At 47.5% G+C, this 26,428-nt stretch overlaps 1 protein-coding gene across 4 annotated transcripts in view; it reads right to left on the bottom strand.

Moving 5' to 3' along the window:
- Positions 1–25,302, bottom strand: part of LOC133348491 (nitric oxide synthase 1-like) — a 62,716-nt gene extending 37,414 nt beyond the window's left edge. For 2 of the 4 annotated variants that reach the window (XR_009755801.1, XM_061561328.1), the window contains exons 1-9: positions 25,239–25,301; positions 18,915–19,602; positions 18,171–18,293; positions 14,587–14,744; positions 13,166–13,328; positions 9,223–9,314; positions 7,547–7,688; positions 4,050–4,189; positions 2,176–2,350 (exon numbers count right to left, since the gene is read on the bottom strand). Coding sequence is in view for 3 of the 4 variants with exons in the window: in XM_061561328.1 (XP_061417312.1) it covers positions 2,176–2,350; positions 4,050–4,189; positions 7,547–7,688; positions 9,223–9,314; positions 13,166–13,328; positions 14,587–14,744; positions 18,171–18,293; positions 18,915–19,385 (1,464 nt within the window). In the remaining variant the exon portion in view is untranslated. Of the gene's footprint in view, positions 1–2,175; positions 2,351–4,049; positions 4,190–7,546; positions 7,689–9,222; positions 9,315–13,165; positions 13,329–14,586; positions 14,745–18,170; positions 18,294–18,914; positions 19,603–25,238 lie in introns of all 4 variants that reach the window. The other 2 variants (XM_061561329.1, XM_061561330.1) reach the window with 2 other exon arrangements.
- Positions 25,303–26,428: the final 1,126 nt, after the last annotated feature.

The raw sequence follows: 26,428 nt of genomic DNA on the forward strand, positions 1-26,428 counted from the left end.
GGCAGGAACAGAGAGAGGTGGGGGGCAGGCGGCAGAGAGAGGGATGGGGGGGGGGCAGGAACAGAGAGAGGTGGGGGGCGGGCGGCAGAGAGAGGGATGGGGGGGGGGGCAGGAACAGAGAGAGGTGGGGGGCGGGCGGCAGAGAGGGGGATGGGGGGGGCAGGAACAGAGAGAGGTGGGGGGCGGGCGGCAGAGAGGGGGATGGGGGGGGGCAGGAACAGAGAGAGGTGGGGGGCGGGCGGCAGAGAGAGGGATGGGGGGGGGGGCAGGAACAGAGAGAGGTGGGGGGCAGGCGGCAGAGAGGGAGATGGGGGGGGGCAGGAACAGAGAGAGGTGGGGGGCAGGCGGCAGAGAGAGGGATGGGGGGGGGGGCAGGAACAGAGAGAGGTGGGGGGCAGGCGGCAGAGAGGGGGATGGGGGGGGGGCAGGAACAGAGAGAGGTGGGGGGCAGGCGGCAGAGAGAGGGATGGGGGGGGGGCAGGAACAGAGAGAGGTGGGGGGCGGGCGGCAGAGAGAGGGATGGGGGGGGGGGCAGGAACAGAGAGAGGTGGGGGGCAGGCGGCAGAGAGGGGGATGGGGGGGGGGGCAGGAACAGAGAGAGGTGGGGGGCGGGCGGCAGAGAGAGGGATGGGGGGGGGGCAGGAACAGAGAGAGGTGGGGGGCGGGCGGCAGAGAGGGGGATGGGGGGGGGGCAGGAACAGAGAGAGGTGGGGGGCGGGCGGCAGAGAGGGGGATGGGGGGGGGCAGGAACAGAGAGAGGTGGGGGGCGGGCGGCAGAGAGAGGGATGGGGGGGGGGCAGGAACAGAGAGAGGTGGGGGGCAGGCGGCAGAGAGAGGGATGGGGGGGGGGCAGGAACAGAGAGAGGTGGGGGGCGGGCGGCAGAGAGAGGGATGGGGGGGGGCAGGAACAGAGAGAGGTGGGGGGCGGGCGGCAGAGAGAGGGATGGGGGGGGGGGGCAGGAACAGAGAGAGGTGGGGGGCAGGCGGCAGAGAGAGGGATGGGGGGGGGCAGGAACAGAGAGAGGTGGGGGGCGGGCGGCAGAGAGAGGGATGGGGGGGGGCAGGAACAGAGAGAGGTGGGGGGCGGGCGGCAGAGAGAGGGATGGGGGGGGGGCAGGAACAGAGAGAGGTGGGGGGCGGGCGGCAGAGAGGGGGATGGGGGGGGGGCAGGAACAGAGAGAGGTGGGGGGCAGGCGGCAGAGAGAGGGATGGGGGGCAGGAACAGAGAGAGGTGGGGGGCGGGCGGCAGAGAGGGGGATGGGGGGGGGGCAGGAACAGAGAGAGGTGGGGGGCGGGCGGCAGAGAGAGGGATGGGGGGGGGCAGGAACAGAGAGAGGTGGGGGGCGGGCGGCAGAGAGAGGGATGGGGGGGGAGGCAGGAACAGAGAGAGGTGGGGGGCAGGCGGCAGAGAGGGGGATGGGGGGGGGGGCAGGAACAGAGAGAGGTGGGGGGCGGGCGGCAGAGAGAGGGATGGGGGGGGCAGGAACAAAGAGAGGTGGGGGGCAGGCGGCAGAGAGAGGGATGGGGGGGGGCAGGAACAGAGAGAGGTGGGGGGCGGGCGGCAGAGAGAGGGATGGGGGGGGGCAGGAACAGAGAGAGGTGGGGGGCGGGCGGCAGAGAGAGGGATGGGGGGGGGGGCAGGAACAGAGAGAGGTGGGGGGCAGGCGGACAGAGAGAGGGATGGGGGGGGGGGCAGGAACAGAGAGAGGTGGGGGGCGGGCGGCAGAGAGAGGGATGGGGGGGGGCAGGAACAGAGAGAGGTGGGGGGCGGGCGGCAGAGAGAGGGATGGGGGGGGGGGCAGGAACAGAGAGAGGTGGGGGGCGGGCGGCAGAGAGAGGGATGGGGGGGGGGGCAGGAACAGAGAGAGGTGGGGGGCGGGCGGCAGAGAGGGGGATGGGGGGGGGGCAGGAACAGAGAGAGGTGGGGGGCGGGCGGCAGAGAGAGGGATGGGGGGGGGGCAGGAACAGAGAGAGGTGGGGGGCAGGCGGCAGAGAGAGGGATGGGGGGGGGCAGGAACAGAGAGAGGTGGGGGGCGGGCGGCAGAGAGAGGGATGGGGGGGGGGCAGGAACAGAGAGAGGTGGGGGGCGGGCGGCAGAGAGGGGGATGGGGGGGGGGGCAGGAACAGAGAGAGGTGGGGGGCGGGCGGCAGAGAGGGGGATGGGGGGGGGGGCACCTTCAACACGTCGTAGCGGCCGGAGTCGCAGAGGTCCCGCACGCCGATCTCGGTGCCCACGTACCACCCGCTGAACGGGCAGGCGGGGAACTCGAGACCGCCCATCTCCAGCAGCATGGAGGAGACGGCGGGGAGTGCGTACCAGCGCAGGCCCAGCTCCGTGAACCACTCCAGCCTGCTCGCTCGCGCCAACAGCATCGCACCAACAGCATCGCACCAACAGCTTTGCGCCACGCATCGCACCAACAATATCACACCCCGACCACCAATCACACCGCACCGTCCACCACCGCCACCGCACCGCCCACCGCACTACATCCACATCACACCGCCACCAATACCACCGCACTATTCACCACCACCACACCGTGCACCACACCCCAACACACCACCGCCACACTCACATCACACCGCCACATTCACATCACACCGCCACCAACACCACCGCACCGTTCACCACCACACCACACCGCGCACCACACCCCAACGCACCATCAAAACACTCACATCACACCGCCACCAAAGCCTGCAACATCTACGGTTGCCACCTCCGAGGTACGATTATAATTCAACAACAAAAAACACAGTGACATTATTGCGCCCGGTACAGAGGGCGGTTTCTTTTAACGTTGCGGCAAAAACTTGCAAATGCATCTGGAGAGCTGCTTCAAACAAGAGGAGGATCCTGAGAAAACCGGGACAGGTGGCAACCGGTGGCGCAATCAAGGCATTATCAGCTCAAGGGGGGGGTGGGGCAATTGGTCAGGTGAGAGCCCCCAATATTTGATTTGGCCCGCAAGGGTCGTACCTCGAGGTAATTGCATATCGCGACTCCTCTCGCCTAATCACATCGTTACGCTCACGGTCTCGAATATTTCAGAATCATAATATTTATCTATGCCAGAGGAATCCCAGGAGTTTTTGTTCTTTTTACACATATCTCATGGGCCCCAACTCGTAGATTTGGTCACCAGGGGGGCAATGCACCCCCTTGCCTGCCCCCGCCCCCCACGCTCGTTACGTTACTAGCGGCAAACCCTAGAATAATGAAGCCCTGCTGAGACCCGACACGTGCACGGTTTTTCTTCCTTGGCTATCATACAACCACTGTCAAATGCAAATGAATAGGTTCAACGTGGAATACTATTTAAACATTAATCTCAGATGAAATATTTGTATGACGATACAAACAAAAGTGTTCTTGTTTTTTTTTTTCCCATCGACAATTTTTCCTCGCCCGCGGTTGCCCCACTGTTTAATTGAGCGAATGTTCTCACCCTTGCGTACGGAAAGTCATCGTCTCAATGGGATCTCTGCTCCGGGCTCTGAATAAAGCATCTGGCCGGTTGACGCATTGAGAGTTAAAGGCTCTCGGCGTGCCGGGGCATGGCGTGTGGCTGCTGCTGTTGCTGATACTGCTGCTGCTACTGCTGCTGTTACTGCTGCTGTTACTACTGCTGCTGTTACTGCGGTCACTACTGCCGTTACTACTGCTACTGCTGCTGTTACTACTGCTACTGCTGATATTACTATTGCTGCTATTGCTGTTACTGCTGTTACTGCTGTGAATACTGCCGTTACTACTGCTACTGCTGCTGTTACTACTGCTGCTGTTACTACTGCTGCTGTTGCTATTACTGCTGTTACTGCTGCTGCTCTTGTTACTACTGCTGCTGTTGCTGCTGTTACTACTGCAGCTACTGCTGCTGTTGCTGTTACTACTGCTGTTACTACTGCAGCTACTGCTGCTGTTACTACTGCTGCTGTTACTGCTGTCACTACTGCTGTTACTACTTCTACTGCTGCTGTTGTTATTGCTGCTGTTGTTACTGCTGCTGCACGATGAGTCAGGGAGGGAGGGAGGCTCTGCACACCTGGGGTGGCGCAGAGGCACCTGCAGAACCATCTCCGCAGGGATCTCAAAGAGCTCGGGTTTGGAGCTGCCCGCCTGCAGTACCAGCGGCAGCACGTCAAACCGACCGCCCGGGCCCCTCCAGCCCAGCCGCGAGCAGATCTGCAGCAGCAGCAGAAACAAGAACAAGAAGATTGATTACAGGATGAGAACTCCGTATGAATCATCATACCATCGACTCTCGGCGAAACGGGGACCGTGAAGGAGATGTATCGATTTCCACCGTGCGTCTCTCACGCAGCGTTATACTTTATGACATTCTGCCAAAAAAAAAAGCATTGCCAAGCTGCGTCGTGTACAAAATGATGTTGGCACGTGTCGCGTCGGGCAATGCAAGATCCGACCGTGTCCGTCCGGTGCTCGCCTGTGCTGCGTTGGCTTTCGGTTGCCAAACGAATAAGTTATAACAAGGCCGCACACAATGTGTTCGCCACAAACGAACCACAGTACTTTGCTGATTTCGTCAAGGAGCATAAACCGTCACGCGAACTCCGGCCATCCTGGCAAACAGCTTTTGGCTGCAAGCCGTCGAACGAAGACGGCGACTGCATCGCGCGCTTTCAGATGCGCTTCTGCGGCCGTCTGGAACGTTCTTCCTTCCGAGATATTAGGAAGCCACCTGGAGCTTTGCACGTTTAATTTTAGAAATTGTTTTTGCTTGTGTTTAGATTGTTGTCTTTTCCCCGCACATAAGATTAGGGCCGTCCATAAATTACGTCAAGCACCTAGGGAGGGGGGGGGTCAAACATTTTTCACGATGTGTGACGATGGGGGGGGGGGGGGGGGTTGAGAAACGTGACGTCACATCAAAATGCGCAACTTTAAATAAATATAGACAACACGTTCTACTAAATTAAATAGACTTTTTAATAAATGGTTTCTCCTACAACATCAGAGTGCAGCGCCACACTAAATACACACTACAATGACAATAGTTTCAAGCGATTTGAAGCATGTTTTATTTGGAGGGGGGGGGGCAGAGCTTTGTGACGTCATATTTGAGGGGGGGTCTGACTTTTTGTGACGCCGTGTGACGAAGGGTGGGGGGGGGGGTCGAAATTCGTCCAAAATCGCGTGACGTCATTTATGGACGGCCCATTATCACGGCTGGCTAACGTACGGTGCGAAATAAGTTCAACATCCGTGCATACTTTAACGCTGTGGAGAAGGGAACAATGAGATTGGTGCGCGTGCATCAAGCGAGATGGAGTGTCACATCACGGGACTGTGACCGTGTGGTGGAGGGGCCTTCATCCGGCAGATGATAAACAGTGACTGATGATGATTTCAATCGTTAATACAGCATGAGCACGATGAAATATTTTTCATCGTGCTCATAGTAATGGACGCACAACTATAATAATAGGGTTTTCACCCTTTTTTCTGGCAACAAAACTGAAATCTTTTTTACAAGGAATCGTGTGTGCATTAACCACAATACTTGTGGTCAAAATGCAAACAAAAAACACACTTCGATTTAAAGCTTTCGTGACTGCAGGGATTCATCTTCTTGGTTCTTTCGGTAAAGTCACGTAGAAGGGAAATAATAAAATAATAAAAATAATAAAACATAATAAAATAATTATTTTTAATGTGCGGGGAAAGGACAACAATCTAAACATAATAAAATAATTATTTTATAATGTTTTATTTTCATTATTTTATTATTTCCCTTCTACGTGACTTTACCGAAAGAACCAAGAAGAAAAAAACACACTCTGATAATATATGCATTGTCCTTGAAACTGATTGGTCCACACCAGAGACGGCTTTCTTTTGAGCCTCGTCCCAATTGGTGCTCGACCAGAGGACGCCAAAAGGCGTACAGCTCAAAGACAATGCACTATCAAAGTAATGAGGGCTCGGGGTGAGCATCTACATCATTAAACCTCCTTTGCCAGTACCAAAATATAATAATATGGGAAAAACCCTAGGGGAAAAACCCTATTATTATATTTTGGTACTGGCAAAGGAGGTCTAATGATGACTCACAACTACTTTAATGGGGGGGGGGGGGGGAGACAAAACAGTTCAGCGCAAACGTCAATGTCAAACAAGCGCGCGGCTGCCACCTGCAAGCATGGACACTTGGGCAGCAGCTGGAACGACTCGCAGCTGGCGTTTGCATCATTGACATCATCGGGGATGATCAACGTGCACTGTTCACGCACCAATTGTGACAAGCAGAGCTGCGTGTGTAACAAACAAAACAACTACTTCGTGCGAATGTCGTGGGTCTGTTAATTTGGATAAGTGTGACCCAGTGATTCTATGTAATCCAACTGAATTGTAATACGTGTGACCCAGTGATTCTATGTAATGCAACTGAATTGTAATACGTGTTATATATCTCCTTTTTTAACTGGTATGTTTTAACAATGTAAATGTATCTTATTTGAGACACTTTCATGAATCGACGTAATAATCTAACCTATAAATTTTTTTTAAAAAACTATATATATAGAAGACTGTAATTACTCGAGCAGGTCCATATTAAATAAAGGGCAGCCTATTCTCCGGATCAGGTGAATGTTCCTCACTTGCCCTCCCCACCTTAAGTCAAAGGTCATATATTTGTCCAAAGGTCAAAATCAATTTCGTAGGTCCCTGTTTTATTCTGGTCAGAACGCCCTCTGCACGATGAGAGAAAACGACAGTAAATGCTGTAACCGTCAAATGACAATTACGTTCATCACTTATACGATAAAAGGTTAAGGTGCAGCCCTTCAATTGCTTTCTCTTCCCAATGCTGTCAGAAGGGCTTCCATTCGAGGGAGTTCTACAGAGCCCCTTGAGGGGGATCTTTAACATCCACGCCGGTCAGACCTCTTGGAAGAAGGGGTGATTTCACCCCACACTTTACCCAACCTCACACGACCTCCCAAATAGACAAACTGTGGTGCCCCCAAGGGGCCGTCCATAAATGACGTCACGCGATTTTGGACGGTTTTCGACACCCCCCCTCGTCACAAAGCTATGCCCTCCACCAAAATAAAACATGCTTCAAATCGCTTTAAACTATTGTCCTTGTAGTGCGTATTTAATGTGGCGCTGCACTCTGATGTTGGAGGAGAAAATATTTATTAAAAAGTCTATTAAAATAAGTAGAACGTGTTGTCTATATTTATTTAAAGTTGCGCATTTTGATGTGACGACACATTTCTCAATCCCCACCCTCACAAATGTCTGACCCCCCCCCCCCCCGCCCCCCCCCCCCCCCCCAGGTGCGTGACGTCATTTATGGACAGCCCCCAAGTATTCTGCAGAGACGGGGAGACTCAAGAAACGTGCCCATTCTTTTCAGATATACGCATGCCACGTGCGTGCCTTCAATCGATAAAAACTGACGATCACCCAATTTAAGCAACAGCACGCCGCGGTCAAAATGCCGCTTGCACGGCCACGCACGTGAACGCGCGGATAACAAAACAAAAAGCAAAGCAGCGTTGCTCCACGCACCTCCGTGAATTCCACATTGGCCGGATCGCCGGTGACGGAGCCGCCCTCCCTTTGGTAGCCGGCGTAGCTGATCAGCTGGCTGTTCCATATGCGGAAGTCGTTTCCCGGACCCGTGCGTGCAGGGAAGATGGTGATGGCCGACCTGTGACATAAAAGGTCCAGGAAGAGATCTCATTCAGACTCTGCAGCACGCACGGAGCACCGCCAGCGGTGTGAACGTGAACGGGACTCGTAGCTGGGGGGTGGGGGGGGGGGGGAGTTGGCACGGTTCCCCGGTTCAAAGAATGCAATGACCCCACCACCCCATCCACCCCACCACTCCATCCCAATTTCCCCCCACTTTTTTTGTAAACCCAGTAACCTGGGCCCCCCCCCCCCCCCAGCTCGTAAGCCCCGGTGCAGTTGCACCCCCCGGCGCACTCGATAGCCGTGGGACTGATCAGAACAACAGCAACAGCGTACGTCATCAACAGTCTGCAATGCAACGCGATGTGTGAAAGTATTTTTTGGTTTTGTTAGGGTGACGTAAGGATAATATTAATAATAATAAAATGAAGACGTAAAATCCCATTACTAAACCTTTGATGCCACTATAATACTCCTACTCCTAGGTTTTTAAAAAAAATCCTCATGAAAGGGACTTCAGTTTCGAACGGGACTTCAGGTTACCTTGGTCAGGACTGCGTTTCCCAGATTAAAAGTCACGACTATGTGCGCGAGAGGCTCGAACGCAGGGAGCGTTTAAAAGTGTTTAAGTAGCGAGGATGAACGATGGCAGGAACGATCACGTTCCCAATCAACATTTCTGTCCCGGCTGTCCGTGCACACTCGCATTTGGTATGCGCCCACTAAGATGAACGCATTGGCCACCATCCTTAAAAAAAAAATCCCATTTTTTTTACCTGAGTCTCAAGAATGTTTCCACCTCTGATGCTCGCTCTTCCCGACCACCCCCACACCCCTCAACGCATCGTCTCCCAGAGAGAAGAGAGACTTTCATCCCACTCCGTGTACTCTATCACATATTGAACAGAGGCTCGGATGATCTGTGATTAACAGCGGCACTGCTCTCGCACGCTCTGTATGTTTCATACGTTCCGCCAATACTTCAAAGAGCGCACCTTGCGGGATGAATTCCCGTCAAGACTTTTCCCCTTAGATGCACGAGGAATAGCATGAACACACAGATCCCAAGAACGTTTTAAAGAATGTGCGTTCAATTTCAGTATAAGAATACAGGCATCAATAGCAGGAGACTATAAAATGATGCAAATTGTAATATATATTTACAAGAGACAATGCATGTCTTCGGTTTAAACGAGCTCTTCACGAGAACACAACACAATCAATAATGACGTCAAATCTTCTACAAAACCATTCCGGATTTTGGAGGTGATATGTGACTTGGCTTCCGAAAAAAGCATTTCAAAACAACCGTGTCGTACAATCATGCACAGCAGATGGACAAAAACAAATAGAAACGTATGGGGGGTGCGTAGGATGGCAATTATGTAAATGAGGGTCAATATGAAAATTATATAGGGAGTATGGGTCTGACAGACATGGTAGGCAAGCAGACAGCCAGCTGAACATCAGAGATGAACACGCAAAATTACAACAATGTCATTGAAATGGAAATTGGGACGTGAAATTTAAACCAAGGACCATCGGCTCACCTGAGGTTTCCACGATTGGTGGCATACTTGATGTGGTTACAGATATAGTTGAACATCTCGTGCGCGGCATTGCAGCACCGGGCGTCAAACACCTGTCAATTTAAAATGACAATGTGTGATAATTAGCAGGATTTGAGTTACCCCCCAGATCTCGTTATCATCGTCATCATTGACATCTTCGCCGTCGTCATCATCAGCATGTGTGTTCTTGATTTGAAGCTTTCGTGACTGCAGGAATCCATACTCTCTGGTTCTTTCGGTAAAGTCACGTAGATGGAAAAAATAATAAAAGAACACGACGTTTCGGTCGCAAAACAAGCGTCCGTCATCAGGTGAGAAAGAATGATCAGCAGATGATCAGCAGATCAGCAGATGATCAGCAGATCATTCTTTCTCACCTGATGATGGATGCTTGTGTTGCGACCGAAAAGTCGTGTTCTTTAATAATTTTTTTCTATTTACGTGACTTTACCGAAAGAACCAGAGAGTATCATGTGTGTTGTCATTGCTCTGGCTAACTCTAGTCTCCACCAATTCACGTGTACAGAGGAAACGCTCCTCGATAACTCTCTCACTGTGTTGGTTGGCAGTTGGGAAAAGTTTGCATTTTTAGTCAATGGAAATGTTATCTTTGTAATCCCATAAACAACAACAACAACACACAAACAGGCCAATCTAAAAATACACCGGGACAGTTCAAATTCAATGACACTTTCGCAAATGTGTGTGCACGTTTTAGTTTTACATGAATCTTGAAAAAAAAAGATCCACGTATGCTCGTTTCATTTCAAAATAACTCGTTGCCCATTCTATCTACTTATTGTTATTCCACACGTGCACTAGGGAGGCAAAGGAGCTGCAGCAATGGAGAGAGAGAGAAAAAAAACTAAACTTGTGACGTCGCGAAAGTACCAAAGACGAGAATATCCGTGAATCAAAAACACTTTGACACATTCGGACGATGACTCACAAATGCCGTTCGAAATGCAGAAACTGCCGGTGACCTTCAGTCACGATTTTTTTGTATTTTTTTAAACAATTTTCATCGGCGACGGCGCTGGAGACTGCAAAAGGATCAGGATGTAGGCTTCCCTCAGAAACAACCTTTAACAACTTCGATTTAAAGCTTTCGTGACTGCAGGGATTCATCTTCTTGGTTATTTCGGTAAAGTCACGTAGAATGGAAATAATAAAATAATACAATTATTTTACACAATTTTTTACACATAAAACATAATATTTTATTAATAAAAAAATAAAATACAAAATAAAATAAAACATAAAACATAATATTTTATTATGTTTTATTTTTATTATAATATTATTTATTATTTCCATTCTACGTGACTTTACCGAAAGAACCAAGAAGATGAACCTTTAACAACATTAATAATGTTTGGTGATGGCAGCCTTGCGTCCGTTGGGATGGTGAGATCTCACCACTTATTGGGACTGCAAATGGAGATGACCCCGGAATGTGTCATCATGAACTCGTCTTCGCACGAGGTTGGGGGACAAAAAAAATAACACGGTAGACAGGAAGCAAGACAATGTGTGAGAGCAAACGTCAGTCCAAAATCGCCAGCCGAGCTATGACAGCCTGGTCACTGCCTGCCAATTCAAGGCAAGCCGACGCTGCTGCTGCTACTGATCATTATGATACAAACAAACAAAATTAACCCGTAAAAACAAAGTTTTTCACTATAAATCCTTTATATGCATGGCATCGGTTTTATTTTATTATTCATTTCTGTTTTTCTTGAGTAAGAGTTTCATTTTTATCACATTGGTATTTTAAATTAAATATAAAAAATAAATTCCTAAAAAGTGGAACATTTTGGAAATTTATTTTCAGGAAAATAAATTGTCACGCACAATGAGTCTGTGTGCAAAATGTCAGCTCGATTGGATCACGGGAAGTGGGTTAAAAAACGATCGAAAGATTTGCACGGTCGTAAGCGCGCAAGCAAGCGAACTTAATATAAAGGATTTAAAAAGAGAATGGTGATGCTACATCGGCAGGTGGTGCACACGAACAAACCAACAAACAACTCAACGCGTTAATCAGTAACACTGCCGTCAAATACATTTGCAGTGTATGTAAAATAGGTGACGTTTCGGAAAATTGCCCTTCTGCTGTGCGGGGAGGGGGGATATCTAAAAGGCGACGATTTTGGTATTGATCCTTTTGCATGAAGAAGGTGCAATGCCCGAAACATTGGCAGTTATAAATTATCACCTTTCAGGGTAGTATTATGAACAAATATGTGGAGTTTCTGATTATACCGGGGCGTCCATCAATGTATTAAACGTTATTGTTTGAGCTATGTTGATGGTTAAAAAAATAACGGATGATGGCAGCATAAAAGTTTAACTCGGTGAGTTTCAATCACAACAAACTTCCACAATGGCATTGGTGACTCACAGGTGATGGAGATGTGAGCGTCCCCCAAGTGTTTGGTAACATCTTGGCCTTGATTATGTCGAATGCTGCTGTTACGTGCGTTTACAAATCACTCGAGAGTGTCAGTAAAAACGTGTTTTGAGCACGTAAGGAATCTGTTGCCAACACTTAAACCACAGTGGCAATCTGCCGTCCGATCGCAATTATGTCAAAATTGGATTCGACTTTTATGAACGTCGTGTAATTTCGCTCGAACTGGAAACTCGAACAGCGGCGTTGTACAGAAATGAATGCTACACTACCATTAACCAAAATAGCCCTGACACTCAAACACCACCCCGCTCTCCTCTGTGATCTCCCATACCCCCTGGCGTGCTGCCAACTGTGTGATTTTGTCACCGATCTTTTTTTCTAGGGACTCTTTTGGGTTTCTCCGGCAAGAAAATATTGTCAAAGTGACAAGCAACATATCTCGAGACTGTCTGGGACAAGTTCATCATGGTGCAAGGTTCGGGGCGATTTCACCATTTTTTTGTTTAAGGATCTTGCAGCAGTTAACAAACGTTAAAACTTAGAACATTCTGTCGTGACATTTTCCCGACTTCAGAGGTTCTATCCCAGGGGTCAGCAACCAAAATAACAAGAAGAGACATTCATAATAGAGGTTTTTTTGGGTTAGATCGCGTCAATATATAAATGTGTTGTTAAAACCCGCCACCACCCGACACAGCCAACTAGTAAGGGTTGTCACGTAAACAGAACGTGGCCAATTCGTCACTAGTACAGCACTAACCGGTGTGTTGGAGAGCCAAGCCACAACATTTACAATCTGAATACGACGTTTCGCCAGTAATTACAACTAGCTTCATCAGGCGATAGCCAGATTTGGCTGTGTCGGGTGGACGCGACACATTTATATGTTTACGCGATCTAACCCAAAAAATCTCTATCATGGATGATATTGGTCGCGAAAGCCTCAATATTTCGAGAGCGGCAATGCATGTGGTGAATAAGAGATGGTGGTCTCCCTTCATAGGTAACGTCACGAAGTGATCGTTAAAGAGCAAAGCAGCATGCGGCTCTGGTGCCGCAGGTTGCCGACCGGTAGACATCGAGTGACTTCTTGAAGTTCGTTCCGGCGACTTTTCCGAATCGATTTGGAGTTTATTATCTACCCGTGAAAAATAATTTATTTGGGGGGAAAGGGGGTGGTAGGAGGTTAGATTCGCGTAAATATAAATGTGTCGTTAACCCGCCACCACTCGACGCCGCCGACTTAGTAAGGTTTGTCACGGAAACAAAACGTGGCAATTAGTTACCAACAGCGGTGTTGCTGGAAGGTGAATCCCACAAAGTTGACAATTTGAGTCCCACGTGTGGCTGGTGATTTACAACCGGCTGGGTCTCGCGAATGCCGACGACGATGGTGGTGGCGAGGGGGGGCGAAGGGGGGGGCGAGGGGGGGGCGAGGGGGGGGGCAAGGGGGGGGTGAGAGGGGGGGCGAGGGGGGGGTGGCCAGGTAGCTTCAGCACCCCGCACCTGCAGCTTGGCCCACTGGATGCGTCCCACGCAGCGAGACGCGTTCCTCCACGCGGTCTTGGCCCCGAACACGAGCTCGGTGTCGTGCAGGCGGTAGGCGGCCGTGAGCTCCACCTCGCGCCGAACCTCCTCCAGCCGCTCCAGGTGAGCGCGCGAGCCCAGCCTGACAGACCCACGGGGGGAGCGTCAGGCGTGAGCACCGCGGGGTGGGGGGGGTGGTGGCGAGGGGGGGCGAGGTGCTCGCCTTGATGTCCAACGTTTCGCGCCCACGCTTACGACCGTTAGACACCTCGTTTAGCGAGTCGTGCAATATTCCTTTAGGGGCAACTGGCTAAACGAGATCATCATCCATGAATAACAAATCTAAATAAACTTAAACGTTCTGGGAGCTTCCTTCAGAAATTTCCGTTCCGACTGTTGTTGTTGTTGTTATTCTACTGCAGGGGTTCGTCAGCGGACAACAACAATACCACCCCGCTCGGCAAATGTGCGCTTGTTCCCGTGACATCGTTCGCGTTGAGGTGTGACAGATTTTGTTTTTTTATTTTCCGAGCGTGCTGCCGAGAGAAAGGAGGGAGTAAAGCAAGGCAATGAGTGGGATGCGTCGGTGGTTGTGGGAATGCACCCGAGCGGGTGGGGGGGTACTGTGGAGGTTTGGAGATGGAGGGATTAAGTCAGGGGTAGGGAACCTTTTTTCTGCCAAGGGCCATTTGGATATTTATAACATCATTCACGGGCCATACAAAATCTTCAACTAAAAAATTAGCCCGTTATATTTGGTCAAACATTTAATTAACTCACCCCTAACGTGATGGCTGTAACTGCTTCTCTTTGGTGAGGCGTGTGATGATGTTAGCTGGTATTAATGATGTTGCTACTCGCAACTGCCTTTTCCAGGTTTGCTACTAAATTTATTGAATTTCGAGTCGCGCCTGCGGTTGCCTTGGCAGGGCCACACCAAATGATTTCGCGGGCCTTGTACGGCCCGCGGGCCGGACGTTCCCCACCACTGAATTAAATAAACTCGTGTGCAGGTGCTGGGGAGGATTGCTCGCGACATCATAGGACCGTAGGGGAGTAGATGGTGCAGCCTTCTTGGAAAGGTCTACGATCGTAATGATGATGAAAGTAATCAGATCAAAATAACACTGATGTGTGTGTATTTGAGTCGATTTCCCCCGCAATGGAAATTTAGAATGAATGAAATATCGAATTCTTACACAGATATATACTACACTTATATACAGTGTGGTGTATAAAGACAAAGGTCCCCCGTATAGGCTTAACAGTCTGTTGGGGCAAGTGCTGTTAGCAAGCACCTATGAAGGCCACCACCACGCCCGGCCGCCTTTGTCTCCCCACGAGGCGCGCATCTTTTATGGGCAAGCAGTATCGAGCGACGGGGGGGGGGGGGGGCACACCGCTTGATGGAGGAGTAGTACTGAGAGAGGAACTCCGTGGCGAGGCCGAGGAGCTCCGGTGCCGGTCGGGGAGCCTCTCGTGGGACGCGCACGATCTGCTCCGGATACATCACCGAGCTGTGGCAGGCCCACTCCCCGCACGGCACGCGCCACATCGCCTGCGAGAAACAAGGTGTCCAGCAGCGGAGGAATAATGGGGACACTACAACAAAAAGGGTCCATAATAGAGGTTTTTGTTTGGGTTAGATCGCGTAAATATATAAATGTGTCGTTGAAACCCGCCGCCACCCGACGCAGCCAACTAGTAAGGGTTGTCACGTAAGCAGAACATGGTAATTCGTCACTGGTACAGCACACCGGTGTGTTGGAGAGCCAAGCCACAACATTTACAATCTGAGTACGACGTTTCGCCAGTAATTACAACTAGCTTCAACAGGCGATAGCCAGTTCTCGAGATGTTCTGCAGATGGTATTTTTTGTTTCTAGATTTGAAGCTTTCGTGACTGCAAGGATTCATATTCTTAGATTTTTTCGGTAAAGTCACGTAGGTAAAAATTTAAATTAATAAAAGTAAAATAAATAAAAAATCACGACGTTTCGGAGGCAACACAAGCCTCCGTCTTCAGGTGGAACCGTCACAGCACGATAGCTGTATCAAGTAAGAAAAATTTCTCTTACTTGATACAGCTATCGTGCTGTGTAAGAGAAATTTCTCTTACTTGAAACAGCTATCGTGCTGTGACGGTTCCACCTGAAGACGGAGGCTTGTGTTGCCTCCGAAACGTCGTGATTTTTTATTTATTTTTATTTTACTTTTATTAATTTTAATTTTAGGTATTTTTCGTGTTTGTTTGCCTATTCTTCCACACTTGCCACAAGTCCTTGGAGCAGGCGGTGTTACCCACACTTTGCCGCACCGCACGCGACCCCGCCGATAGTCGAAACTGCGGCGCACCCATTAGCACTGCTGGGTCGACAAGTGGCGAGGGGGAATGAAAATAAACTTGCGCCAGCGTTACAATTGGCACGTTGGTCGGGAGATCTTTGGACTGCACGTAGAGTGTGCCACAACCATCATTACAGCACGGCAGCATCCCAGGAGGCGGAGAGGAAGGGGAAGTGTGTTTATTTACTTGTTATCCGTCGTGCGCTAAAACTTCGATTTAAAGCTTTCGTGACTGCAGGGATTCATCTTCTTGGTTCTTTCGGTAAAGTCACGTAGAATGGAAATAATAAAATAAAACATAATAAAATAATAAAATAAAACATCATAAAATAATTCTCACGACGTTTCGGCCACAACGCAAGCAGCCGTCCTCAGGTGAAGACCAGGTCTGTCGGGGAGACAGCGTCTGACGTGGTCTTCACCTGAGGACGGCTGCTCGCGTTGTGGCCGAAACGTGGTGAGAATTATTTTATTATGTTATATTTTATTATTTTATTATTTCCATTCTACGTGACTTTACCGAAAGAACCAAGAAGACGTCGTTCGCTTGTTATCGTTTCTGGCAGCCCTGGGGCAGCTCGCGAGAGGGCCACGGTAAACTGGCCACGACAGCGGTCGTAACGTGGATCTCGAGAATCGGTTTGACGGAGAGTTCTCTGCGATCTCGACGGGCCCCACGTGGTTACAGCGGTGAGCAGCCGTCCGCCTCGTGGCAATTATCTCCCTTTTGGGTTCCCGCATATTTTGCACCGGTGAAACGTGATGGAGGGATCAGTGCAGAGCACACTCATCAGCTGGGCTTTGTGTGATGTGATTTCTTTGAAAGTTTCGTTTTGACATTAAAATATTTTACATCGCGCTTTCATTTTGACAGATTAAACATTTCTCAATTCGATGATGATTTAAGGAACTGGATTTTACGTTTTGCAAAAAGAGAAGGGTGACAACCGTTCAGGAATTGATGGTGAGCTGAAGTTTGTTCACACAAAGGTCATGGTTTATTTTACAAACCATACTTTTAATCCACTCATTTAATGATCAGTTTATACATACAATGCACATGGTTGTGTGTGTATATACACATGCTAGGTCGACCTCAACATGAGTACCTGATGTATCGCAGTGTCCAATATATCTGTGTAAGAATGAGATATTTAATTCATTCTAAATTCGCAATGCGGGAAGCGTTAGCGCACTGTGCCATGCACCTGGCCATCTGAGTTCAATTCCCAATGGTGGTTAACGTCGGTGGTGGCAGGCGGTGTTTGCGACTGGTTCAGGGCTCCCTTTCACAACCCGCATTGACCAGCATAGTTGTGGTCAATCCCATGAAGGCCTTCATCCAGGAGCGGGTTGACAAGGACTAAAAAGTACTGCGACTCATTTACAGACATTTTTGTTCACACCGTGATAAGTAATAATAAGTAACACTGGCCAACAAAAAAAAAACATTTTTTTCTGGCCTGGACTTTTGCAGATGTTTTAGACTCATTTCAGGGTGCTGATTCCAAATCTGATCTCAGATTTGCTTTATCACATCTCATTTTTATGCTATCGGCATACCCCATTTTCATTGATTTTACCCGAAATTAACTCTCACTTATGATTGCAAGTTGTTGCGAGTCAGTGACTGCTTTAGTGTTAAAATATGGTGCTGTATTATTAGGATAGTGTGTTTATAATATCATTTTATGTAGATATCCACATTTATTTAATATTTTTCTTTTGCAGTTTTTATTGAAAATGCAATATTTGATATCTCGAAAACCTGATGTGATAGACAAAAACTGATGCCAGATTTGGAATCAGCCCCCCAAAATTACATTCAAACCGTTGGAATACTTCATGCCAGCAAAAGTGTGTTGACCAGTGTAATCATCATTGTCTCGCTATTTCCTGGATAAAGGCCTCGCCACGCTATGCCAGTCAGGGGGGTGGGTATTTGACCATATTTCACCACTCTGTTCGGTGCTGGTTTGTGGAAAGGGGTGGGGGGGAGACCCAGAACTGCGCCAGATCTCACTCCCACCTGATGTTAACCGTGGCCGGGAATCAAACTCGGGTTGTTAAAGTTCACAGCGCAGTGCCGGTTCATAGCGCCATCATGCACCGCGTAAATTATTCTCACATTAATTTGCATTATTCTGTCAAAATTAATATAAAGTTGTACGTGAATACTTAAGTACTCAAGAAAAGCCATACGAATACCGCAGACTTTTTCAAATCACGTGTCCTTAAAACAACCTATTGCTTTGTCTCCTGGGTTTTTAATGTTTTAATTTTCACCATCAAATGACATTTAGCGCTCCTCTATATGCACCGACAATTTTTTTTTTTATATACCGACAGCGTTAAAACAAACACAATCCACCCGCATTTAAATTAAACCCTCACACAGCACAGCACTTACATACGTGTCTCAATTATCGCTCGCATGAATAACTTATACATTAATTCTAGATTTGAGGCTTTCGTGACTGCAAGGATTCATACTTTTGTTTTTTTTATCGGTAAAGTCACTTATACATTGCTCCGTGGGTGGATTGTGTTTGTTTTAAGCATTCACTGCGGTTTTTGAATTAATTCCCCAAGAAAGACTGAAAATGGAAATATAAAAAACGTGGTGGATGCGACTTGCCCCGAGCGCAGAGAGATGCAGCGTGTCAGGAAGCACGGAGCCGGATTCCCGGTTGCGTAATTTGACGTGGCCGCACGGCGCTTTGGGAAGGGCCTTGGGTGGACCCAGCGTCAGCTTCTCCGGCTGTCACGAGAGAGTTGCCATCAACAGCGGGCATCGCGCAACGCAAGGGGGGGGGGGGGGGGCACGTGGCCTTGGGCGCAGTTCACAAGTGTCCGTTGGAGGACACGATGAGTGAAGGTAATGTAACATTTAAAAAAACGAAAAATTGCGGTTCAAAACTGATCGCGCACGCCGTGCGTCATTTGTCGAGATGATGATTATTATTAAGAGCGGTAATGGTAATCAAAGATCGTATCGTTGAACGCGTGAAGGACACATCGATTGAAATTAATAAGAACACTTACATTCTCACCTAGCTATAAATAAATAAAAAGAATTAAATCTTGACTGAAAGCTTTCGTGACTGCAGGAATTCACATTCACGTAGATAGGTTCAAAGAAAATAACAAAAAAAAATGTCCAAACATTCCAATGCAGGAGCCTCCAGCTAAGGTTTGGTGAGACTCGTCGAGTCTTTCCTGAACACAGAATTGACCTTCGGGGCTAATGAATCACATGCAGTGCACGTCAAGACCAGTCTCGTTGAAAATACCGCAACACTCGCGGTAATTATTATCAAGCGTAGACACACAACAATGAAAAATAATGTTCGCGACCGTGACATTATAAATGAGCGCTTACCTGTCGCGTTGCCTGCAGCACGTGTAAATCTTCCACCTCGTTCCCCCCGCTGTTGCGACGTTCTCTCTTCATTTCGTTGTTCATTTCTGCAATTTCCATCTCTCGGCACGTCTCCAAGTCAGACGTTTCGTCCGTTCCTCGGGGTGACGAACATGCGGATCTATCGAGCGGCTCAACTCGCCCCAAGTCCCCTCCGTCGGGGCCCTTCTCTTGTTCCCACTCTGCCACTCGGGGCGGCTCGTACCTCTCTTCCAACGTCGTCGCTTCGAGAATCGTGCCCAACTCCCCGCGTTCGGTTCCATCGTCTTCAGAGAGAGCGTTGCGCCTTTCGCCGTGACTCTCCTTTTCTGGTTCCATTGTTTTGCAATTTTTTTCCAAAATCCGTTCGATTAACCCATGCCCTTCAGTCTCCCCCTGTTCAATGCCTTCCCCGTCAACATCTGCTCGATGTGTCGTCTCAACATCTTCCATCGCTCCGTGTTCCTTGCCGCTACGCTAGACTCCCGGCGAGCATGGAACACCCCGGTTCGCTTTCCGATGATCTTCTCGCAGGAACGAGAGGGCAGACCCTGGCGCTGCGCTCTGCCGCGATAGAAGCGAGACGATGCCTTCACCTCCCTCCGTCTGCTTGTTAACTCCTTCAGTTCCAGCACTGCGATTTGTGGAGCTAATTCTTCATAGGGATATGCTCCACGTATATACACACACACATATATATTTCCAGTTTAACACGTAGGCTCACGACCAATGTTATCCAATAGAGTTTTTTTTTTCGGGTAAGGTCGTGTAAATATAAATGTGTCGTGAAACCCACCACCACCCGACAGGCAATTAGTAATGGTAGTTACTAGTTAAACTAGTAACGAATTGGCATGTTTTGTTTACGGGACAAACCTTACCAGTTGGCTGTGTCGGGTGGTGGCGAGTTTAACGACACATTTATATTTACGTGATCTAACCCCAAAAATGTATATTATGGACGTATATATTCAGTTTCAAGATTTCAGTTTACGTGATGGTGATATATATGCAATTAAAATATTTTTTTTCGAATCCTCGTTGATGACAGTAACACATCACAATGTGTCGATGAACAATCAATTGGGGCGAATCACTTACATTTAAATTACTTCAGCTGCGATCTTTATATTTGATCAACATTTAGCGAAAGTCCAGGATGTTTCTCGAACACATACAAGGCTAATAAATACAAATTGCGAAGGCAGTGTTTTCCAAATTCCATTTCCGCGTTTGCGAATTAGCTCCCCCCTCAAATACAAATTAACGCGTTGCACGCTGCACGCGCCCGATGCTTATTAAACACGCCCCACGCTAAGCAATTAACGCCTCCCGCGTTAAAAGAGCCGATACAAATTAACATTGGAATCTCATTGTGCGTGCCTTTGTATTTCGTGACCACGTGTTCCGCGTGACGCAGACAGCGTCCGTTGCTTAGCGCGGCACGTGGGACGTTTAACAACCATCGGACGCGTGCAGCGTTAATTTGAACTTGGGGTAAATTGGCAAACGCGGAAAGACGGAGCGTGGTTGGTGGGGGATCCAGAGAGTTTGGCAAATCCTGTTGGAAGGAAGAAACTGCTTCATTCAGCGCAATCGGCGACACAAACGCACCGCACATTTTCGAATTACCTTCCTTCTTGGTCTAATTACGAGCCTTTGAGAAAGCATCACGAGAGAATGTGTTTAGATTTCATCAGGCGAGGCTAAAGCAGTTTTAGTAGAAGTTAAGTAATTTCAATTGAAATTGAAACTCCCATAAATTTGCATTATTAATCATTCCTTCTCGTAAAAACTAAGAATCGATCATTCTAGATTTGAAGCTTTCGTGACTGCAAGGATTCATATTCTTAGGTTTTTTCGGTAAAGTCACGTAGGTAAAACATTAAAATTAATGAAAGTAAAATAAAATAAAAATCACGACGTTTCGGAGGCAACACAAGTCTCCGTCATCAGGTGGGACCGTCACAGCCAGATTTGCTGCATCACTTGATGCTGCATCACTTGATGCAGCAAATCTGGCTGTGACGGTCCCACCTGATGACGGAGACTTGTGTTGCCTCCGAAACGTCGTGATTTTTATTTTATTTTACTTTCATTTATTTTAATGTTTTACCTACGTGACTTTACCGAAAAAACCTAAGAATATAAGAATCGATATGCTGACACAAAATGTGGTCCTAACTAATGGCTGAGCCCAGCGTCCAGAATCCAAGACCCTAACGTCTGGAAACACAACCGCAATTAAATAAAAAAAATCTCAAGAACATTACAGGACTTTCAAACAGACGCAATGACCTTTTGCTGTGCACTTGTTATAAACACATCAAATTAGATCAAAATCATAATTAAATAAGCAATGGCCTTTTAATAATAACAAAAGAAATGATGCTATAAAAACATTTGCCTGAGAGTTTTACGTATCTGCTAAAATTAAGTGCTATGAAGCCAGTGACCTGCATTTGATTCCCAATTCATGGCTAACATCAGTGGTACGCGATAGCTGAACCAGCCCTGGGTTACGACAACCCCCGTGACCTACAACACCACGGGGAGACCTTCATCCAGCAGTGGACTGACAAAGAGCTGTACAACATAATAATAATTCAGTAATTTAAATTAATAATGTGTTATAATATAGTGACTCACAAGTACGCACTGTCTCGATTTGAGATACTGTGAATGGGTAAATATTTTCACTTTACAGGATCAGACACCAAGGCTCTGTTTGAAACAAAGGTCACACACTGCTATATCCCGAGGTGAAAAATGTGAAACCCATTTGCCTCGGCATCTGCTTTAAAATGGTAGTTTTGAGTGGGTAAGTTTTCCTTTTGTACCCTATGAGCCACCCGTGACCCACGCAGCCCGGAGTATCATGCAGCATATTACCATATTAACCAACTCACAGTTTTATTGAAAACAGAATTAATCATGAGGAGTGCAAAGTGAGATGGCGCAGGACAGGGCACCATGGACAAGGTTGGCAAGGACAGTGGACCGTACACGAGTGGGACAAAAGCGTGGAAGAATAAGAATTAATAATGCATTCACAGCACCATATTTCAGTGCATTTAGGTTGGTTGCCAAATGAAAATGGATTGCGTGTGACTCACAAAGGACACAATTCGGGGTAGTGATTCGATTTAAGAATATATGTTTTCTCTCGTGGTGAATGTCTCGGCCTCTTTAGGACCGTGCAATTTACGCCAAACAATTACATACTTCAGATACAAATCGATCATTGATGATTCTTAACATGCACGATATGAAGTAATAATCAAACGGATGGATTTCCTAATCACTATATTCCTGCCGAATAACACCCACAAAGGGTATATTGACAAGTCATACGCATGACTTGAGTGGAACTATTTGGATGGATATAACACATTTTTTCGTCTCATTTAAGGAGTGATCTGTAGTGCAGCATGGACAATTGCCAACCGATGAAGTGTTCAAACACACCTTTAGAAATAGGCTATATTAGTTTGTTCAAGATTAAAATAACACTTAATAATTAACATGGCTTTGATGGGGGCCTACCCACGCCGTGTTATTCATGGGGGTTGTTTGACCACATCGCACTCCGCTGGTCAGTTCGGTGTGGATCGGTGAAGGGGAGTAGGAGGTCCAGGTGAGGTTCTGACATCATTCGCCACTGATGTAAACCCGTGGCCAGGGATGCCACCCAAGTCGCTGGGTACATACGAAGTCTGGGAATCTTGGCACCACCGCTCCACCCCCAGATATCCACGAAATGTCTCGATCATATAAAAAATGTAAAATGCAAGTCCCTGCAGTGTAGATAGCAAGGAAGTGTTTATTAGCAATGCTTACTTGCAACTCGGAACGAATTGGTATGGCTCTGCTTTAGTTCTGCCATGCTTTTTTTTTATTGAAATGAAAGTAATCATCTCCAATTACCAATCTGTTCTCACGCTCTATAATTATATTTTTATACGGCTCTCACAAACACAAGTCGGAGGATAAGTGCAAGAAAACGCGGCTAATTTTAATGCGATTTTTACTTTAGGTTGTTTTCAAAGCAGTCGCTAAAAATCCCCTGCACATTCAACCGCACAGACACACTTGATATTCATCGGTGTGGTGGTCATCTGTAATTATCGTGATTTGCACGAGCCCGTGGCGAGTACGCTGCAGGAGAGAAGAGATAATGTGTCCTCATGGGCATTAATAATCTCACGTAAAATTACACGGTGCAACAATCCATCATTGTGTACCATGGCTTTATGGAATGATAGAAGGTAGCAAGCACAGTCAAAGCAGTTCCACTCGTGAAACATTGTTAGCAACGGGCATTTTAAAATAACGTTATTGCCCTGCTTTGAACATGCTACACAACACGGCCGGCGTGCAATGCCCCATATGATGTGCGTATGCGCCAGTATTGAGGCGCTTGAGATTTTAATGTCAGCAAAAAATACGGTCGAGTTTTCGCTTGGAAATACATCTTTAGCGTGCCATGCTCGAGACGTGTATATATAATAGTATATAACAGAGTGCTTGGCCAATCGACTGCTGGATGAAGGGCTCCCTGCGCCATGTTCAGTGTGTAATCGGGTTCGTTTGACCATACTTCACCATACTCTAAGTTCTTTCGGTAAAGTCACGTAGGTAAAAAATGAAATTTAAATTAATAAAAATAAAACAATAAAATCACGGCGTTTCGGAGGCAACACAAGTCTTCGTCATCAGGTGACTTTACCGAAAGAACTAAGAGTATGAATCCTTGCAGTCACGAAAGCTTCAAATCTAGAATTAATACTTCCCCATGTTGGTCACTGTGGGCTAGTAAAACGCTCGGGCCCCAGCGCCAATTTAGATATCACTCACCAGGGATGTTAATGGTGGCCAGGGATTCAGGTCATCAGGTCTTCTTCTAAATACAGGCAAGCCTTCCTTTAAGCAGCAACGGATAAACAATGCCAACTGATGATCTACTTTACCGAGACAAAAGCCCACACGCATTCAATGTATTGCGATTGCATCCTTGCTAAGTTTACGTTAGAGATGAATGGCAAACATCCCGTGTTATTACTTGTATGGTAAATATGAAATAAAATTACTTTTTATTACCCACAGTGGGAATTTGTTTTGTCGAAACGTGTATACGTAACCTAATATATAATAACGGCATATTACACGCTACACAGATTATTATATCACAATCATAGCTCCTAAATTGCTATCATTATTAAGTGCTTCGTTAATTGCTGCATCCCGAACGACAGAGGAGTGTAAGCCTATTTGAATGTACAAACTACAATGCATCACGCGCACAAACGACCGCTGAAGAATGACAATTAAATTGAACAACAACTGGTTCGGAGTGAAAATAACCTTGTCAGACAAAGTCAAGGCAAGAAGACCTCGCAGTGGCTCAGAAGATCCGCGTTCTTAGCGTCACGCACAAACGTGGAAGTAAACAGGGAGTAGGGGATGGCAAACCGTGTCAGCCCATACGGTTTACCCGTATTCGTGTACAGGGAAATTGAGTTTTCAGGTCCATACGGCGTACAGACGTTTCAATACGGGCAACAACAAAAACCGCATGTTTTGTAATTTTTTTAGCGTTTCTCCCTTGTGATGGGACTTTGTAGGATTAGCGTTCTGATGTATAAGGGGCACGGGGTGACCAATGAGGTCTGAATTGGTCTGTGATAAGGTAGGGGCACTGACGAGGGGCTGACAGCTATGGGATGGCAAGAATCCCAGGTGGATCGGCGCAGCGGTCCGAGATAGGGAAGAGAACGGGCTCGCTCAAGGATGAGACGCGTGGCGTAAATTATCCAGATCTCATCGTGGCTAATGAGCTAACGGAAAGGGGACAGAATGTTAGAATGACGAGATTCGGCGTACTGCATTTACATATGCTGTGGCAATTAAAGTTGCACTTTAGATATTGTCGTAAATGTGAACAGACATTTAGTTATTAGTGTGGCATTCATCAAACAACAACAACAACAAAGTAAATGGATGAGCTCGCAGTGAGCGTTCGTTGAATAGAAATGGAATACTCTGTCATCTCTACCACCCACCCCGCACCGCACATAGTGAATTATGGTCAAATATTCCTCAGCCCACAAGGTTGGAGGGGGGGGGGGGAAGAGACCCTAATCCAGCAGTTGATTTACAAAACAGGGCTGTACTAGTCCATATGAAATATCGAGGATATCTCCAGCAAAAGCTCAGTGGGGAAAACGATTCAGTCTCCCGCTAAGCTCAAGAGATCGTGCAACAGAGATGTAGCGCAACGCACGAATGTGACGAACAAACACTCACCCAAGTTAAAGTCGGGACGCGTCGTACGGCTTCTCCATCTCGCTCTTGCCACGCGACACATTCGATCGGGGCATTGCAGCGGACGCCTGCTACGGGCACTATATAGTGGCCAGCCGTCCAGTGACGCCACTCGACAAAGGGGGCGAGACTGCAAGTCACACCCAGCTTTGATTTGTTATTCACGATGTTTACTCACCTTTTGTGCGGTGAAATTTGGTTGTGTGGCGAAGGATAAGTTATGCCCCAGAGTTGTGTTCATCACTACGCTTCATTGCATTTAAGTTGTACCGGGTGGGTAATTGCAATATGTGCAAAAAGATAACATAAATGCGTTTGTTTGGAGGTAATGAGTGGAAAAGGCTTTTTTTGCTGCTGCTGCTACTGCTGGAAATGCTATTACAAAGTGAAACGAATGGCTTGGGAAAATTTAAAGGTACCGTTTAAATTCAACGCATGGGAGTATTCAATCAATTTATGCTTTAAATTAAAAAAATCAGTATCGTCCAAGCCAGTTTTTTTTCCTTGCGCAGGACTGACCCAGAGAGAGAGAGGACCTTCCTGGCTTCAGGGCATGCATCTCTCGCAAGCGCTCATCCAAAGACAATTTCATAATTGTGGATAATTTTGTAAATTTGCACATGGCACTGGCTTATAATGGCTTCTTCTGCACGAAGCAATTTACATCTACACAAAATGTGGTGGTGTGCTTGAAAAAATATATAACATTGTTATATCACTATTGAGATGAAATTTTATTCAAAGCAGAAAAGCAGGAACGCAACATGAAAGTCACCACGAAAAACTTATCAAACAATAAGTCTAAATGAGTTACGTTTTGCAGATTTTTCTTTCCAAGTTAATGTGAATCTGTGTCGCGTTCAATGGCGCGAAAGATGCCACCTACATTATGGTGTGATGAGCTGCACAAATGTTATGTCCGTAGAGACAAATGCTTACAAACATTTCAGACGCTGTCTCCCCGACAGACCTGGTCTTCACCTGAGGACGGCTGCTTGCGTTGTGGCCGAAACGTCGTGAGAATTATTGTATTATGTTTTATCTTTATTATTTTATTACTTCCCTTTTACGTGACTTTACCGAAAGAACCAAGAAGATTTGAAGGTTTGTGAATTGGTTGGAAGCTAAATTCCGATAATGAATGCTAACAACTGCCTTGCCTCGAGCTTTCA

This window comes from Lethenteron reissneri, chromosome 27 (assembly GCF_015708825.2).
Source record: "Lethenteron reissneri isolate LAM-NWPU_2019-01 chromosome 27, ASM1570882v1, whole genome shotgun sequence".
NCBI classification, from domain to species: Eukaryota; Metazoa; Chordata; class Hyperoartia; order Petromyzontiformes; family Petromyzontidae; genus Lethenteron; species Lethenteron reissneri.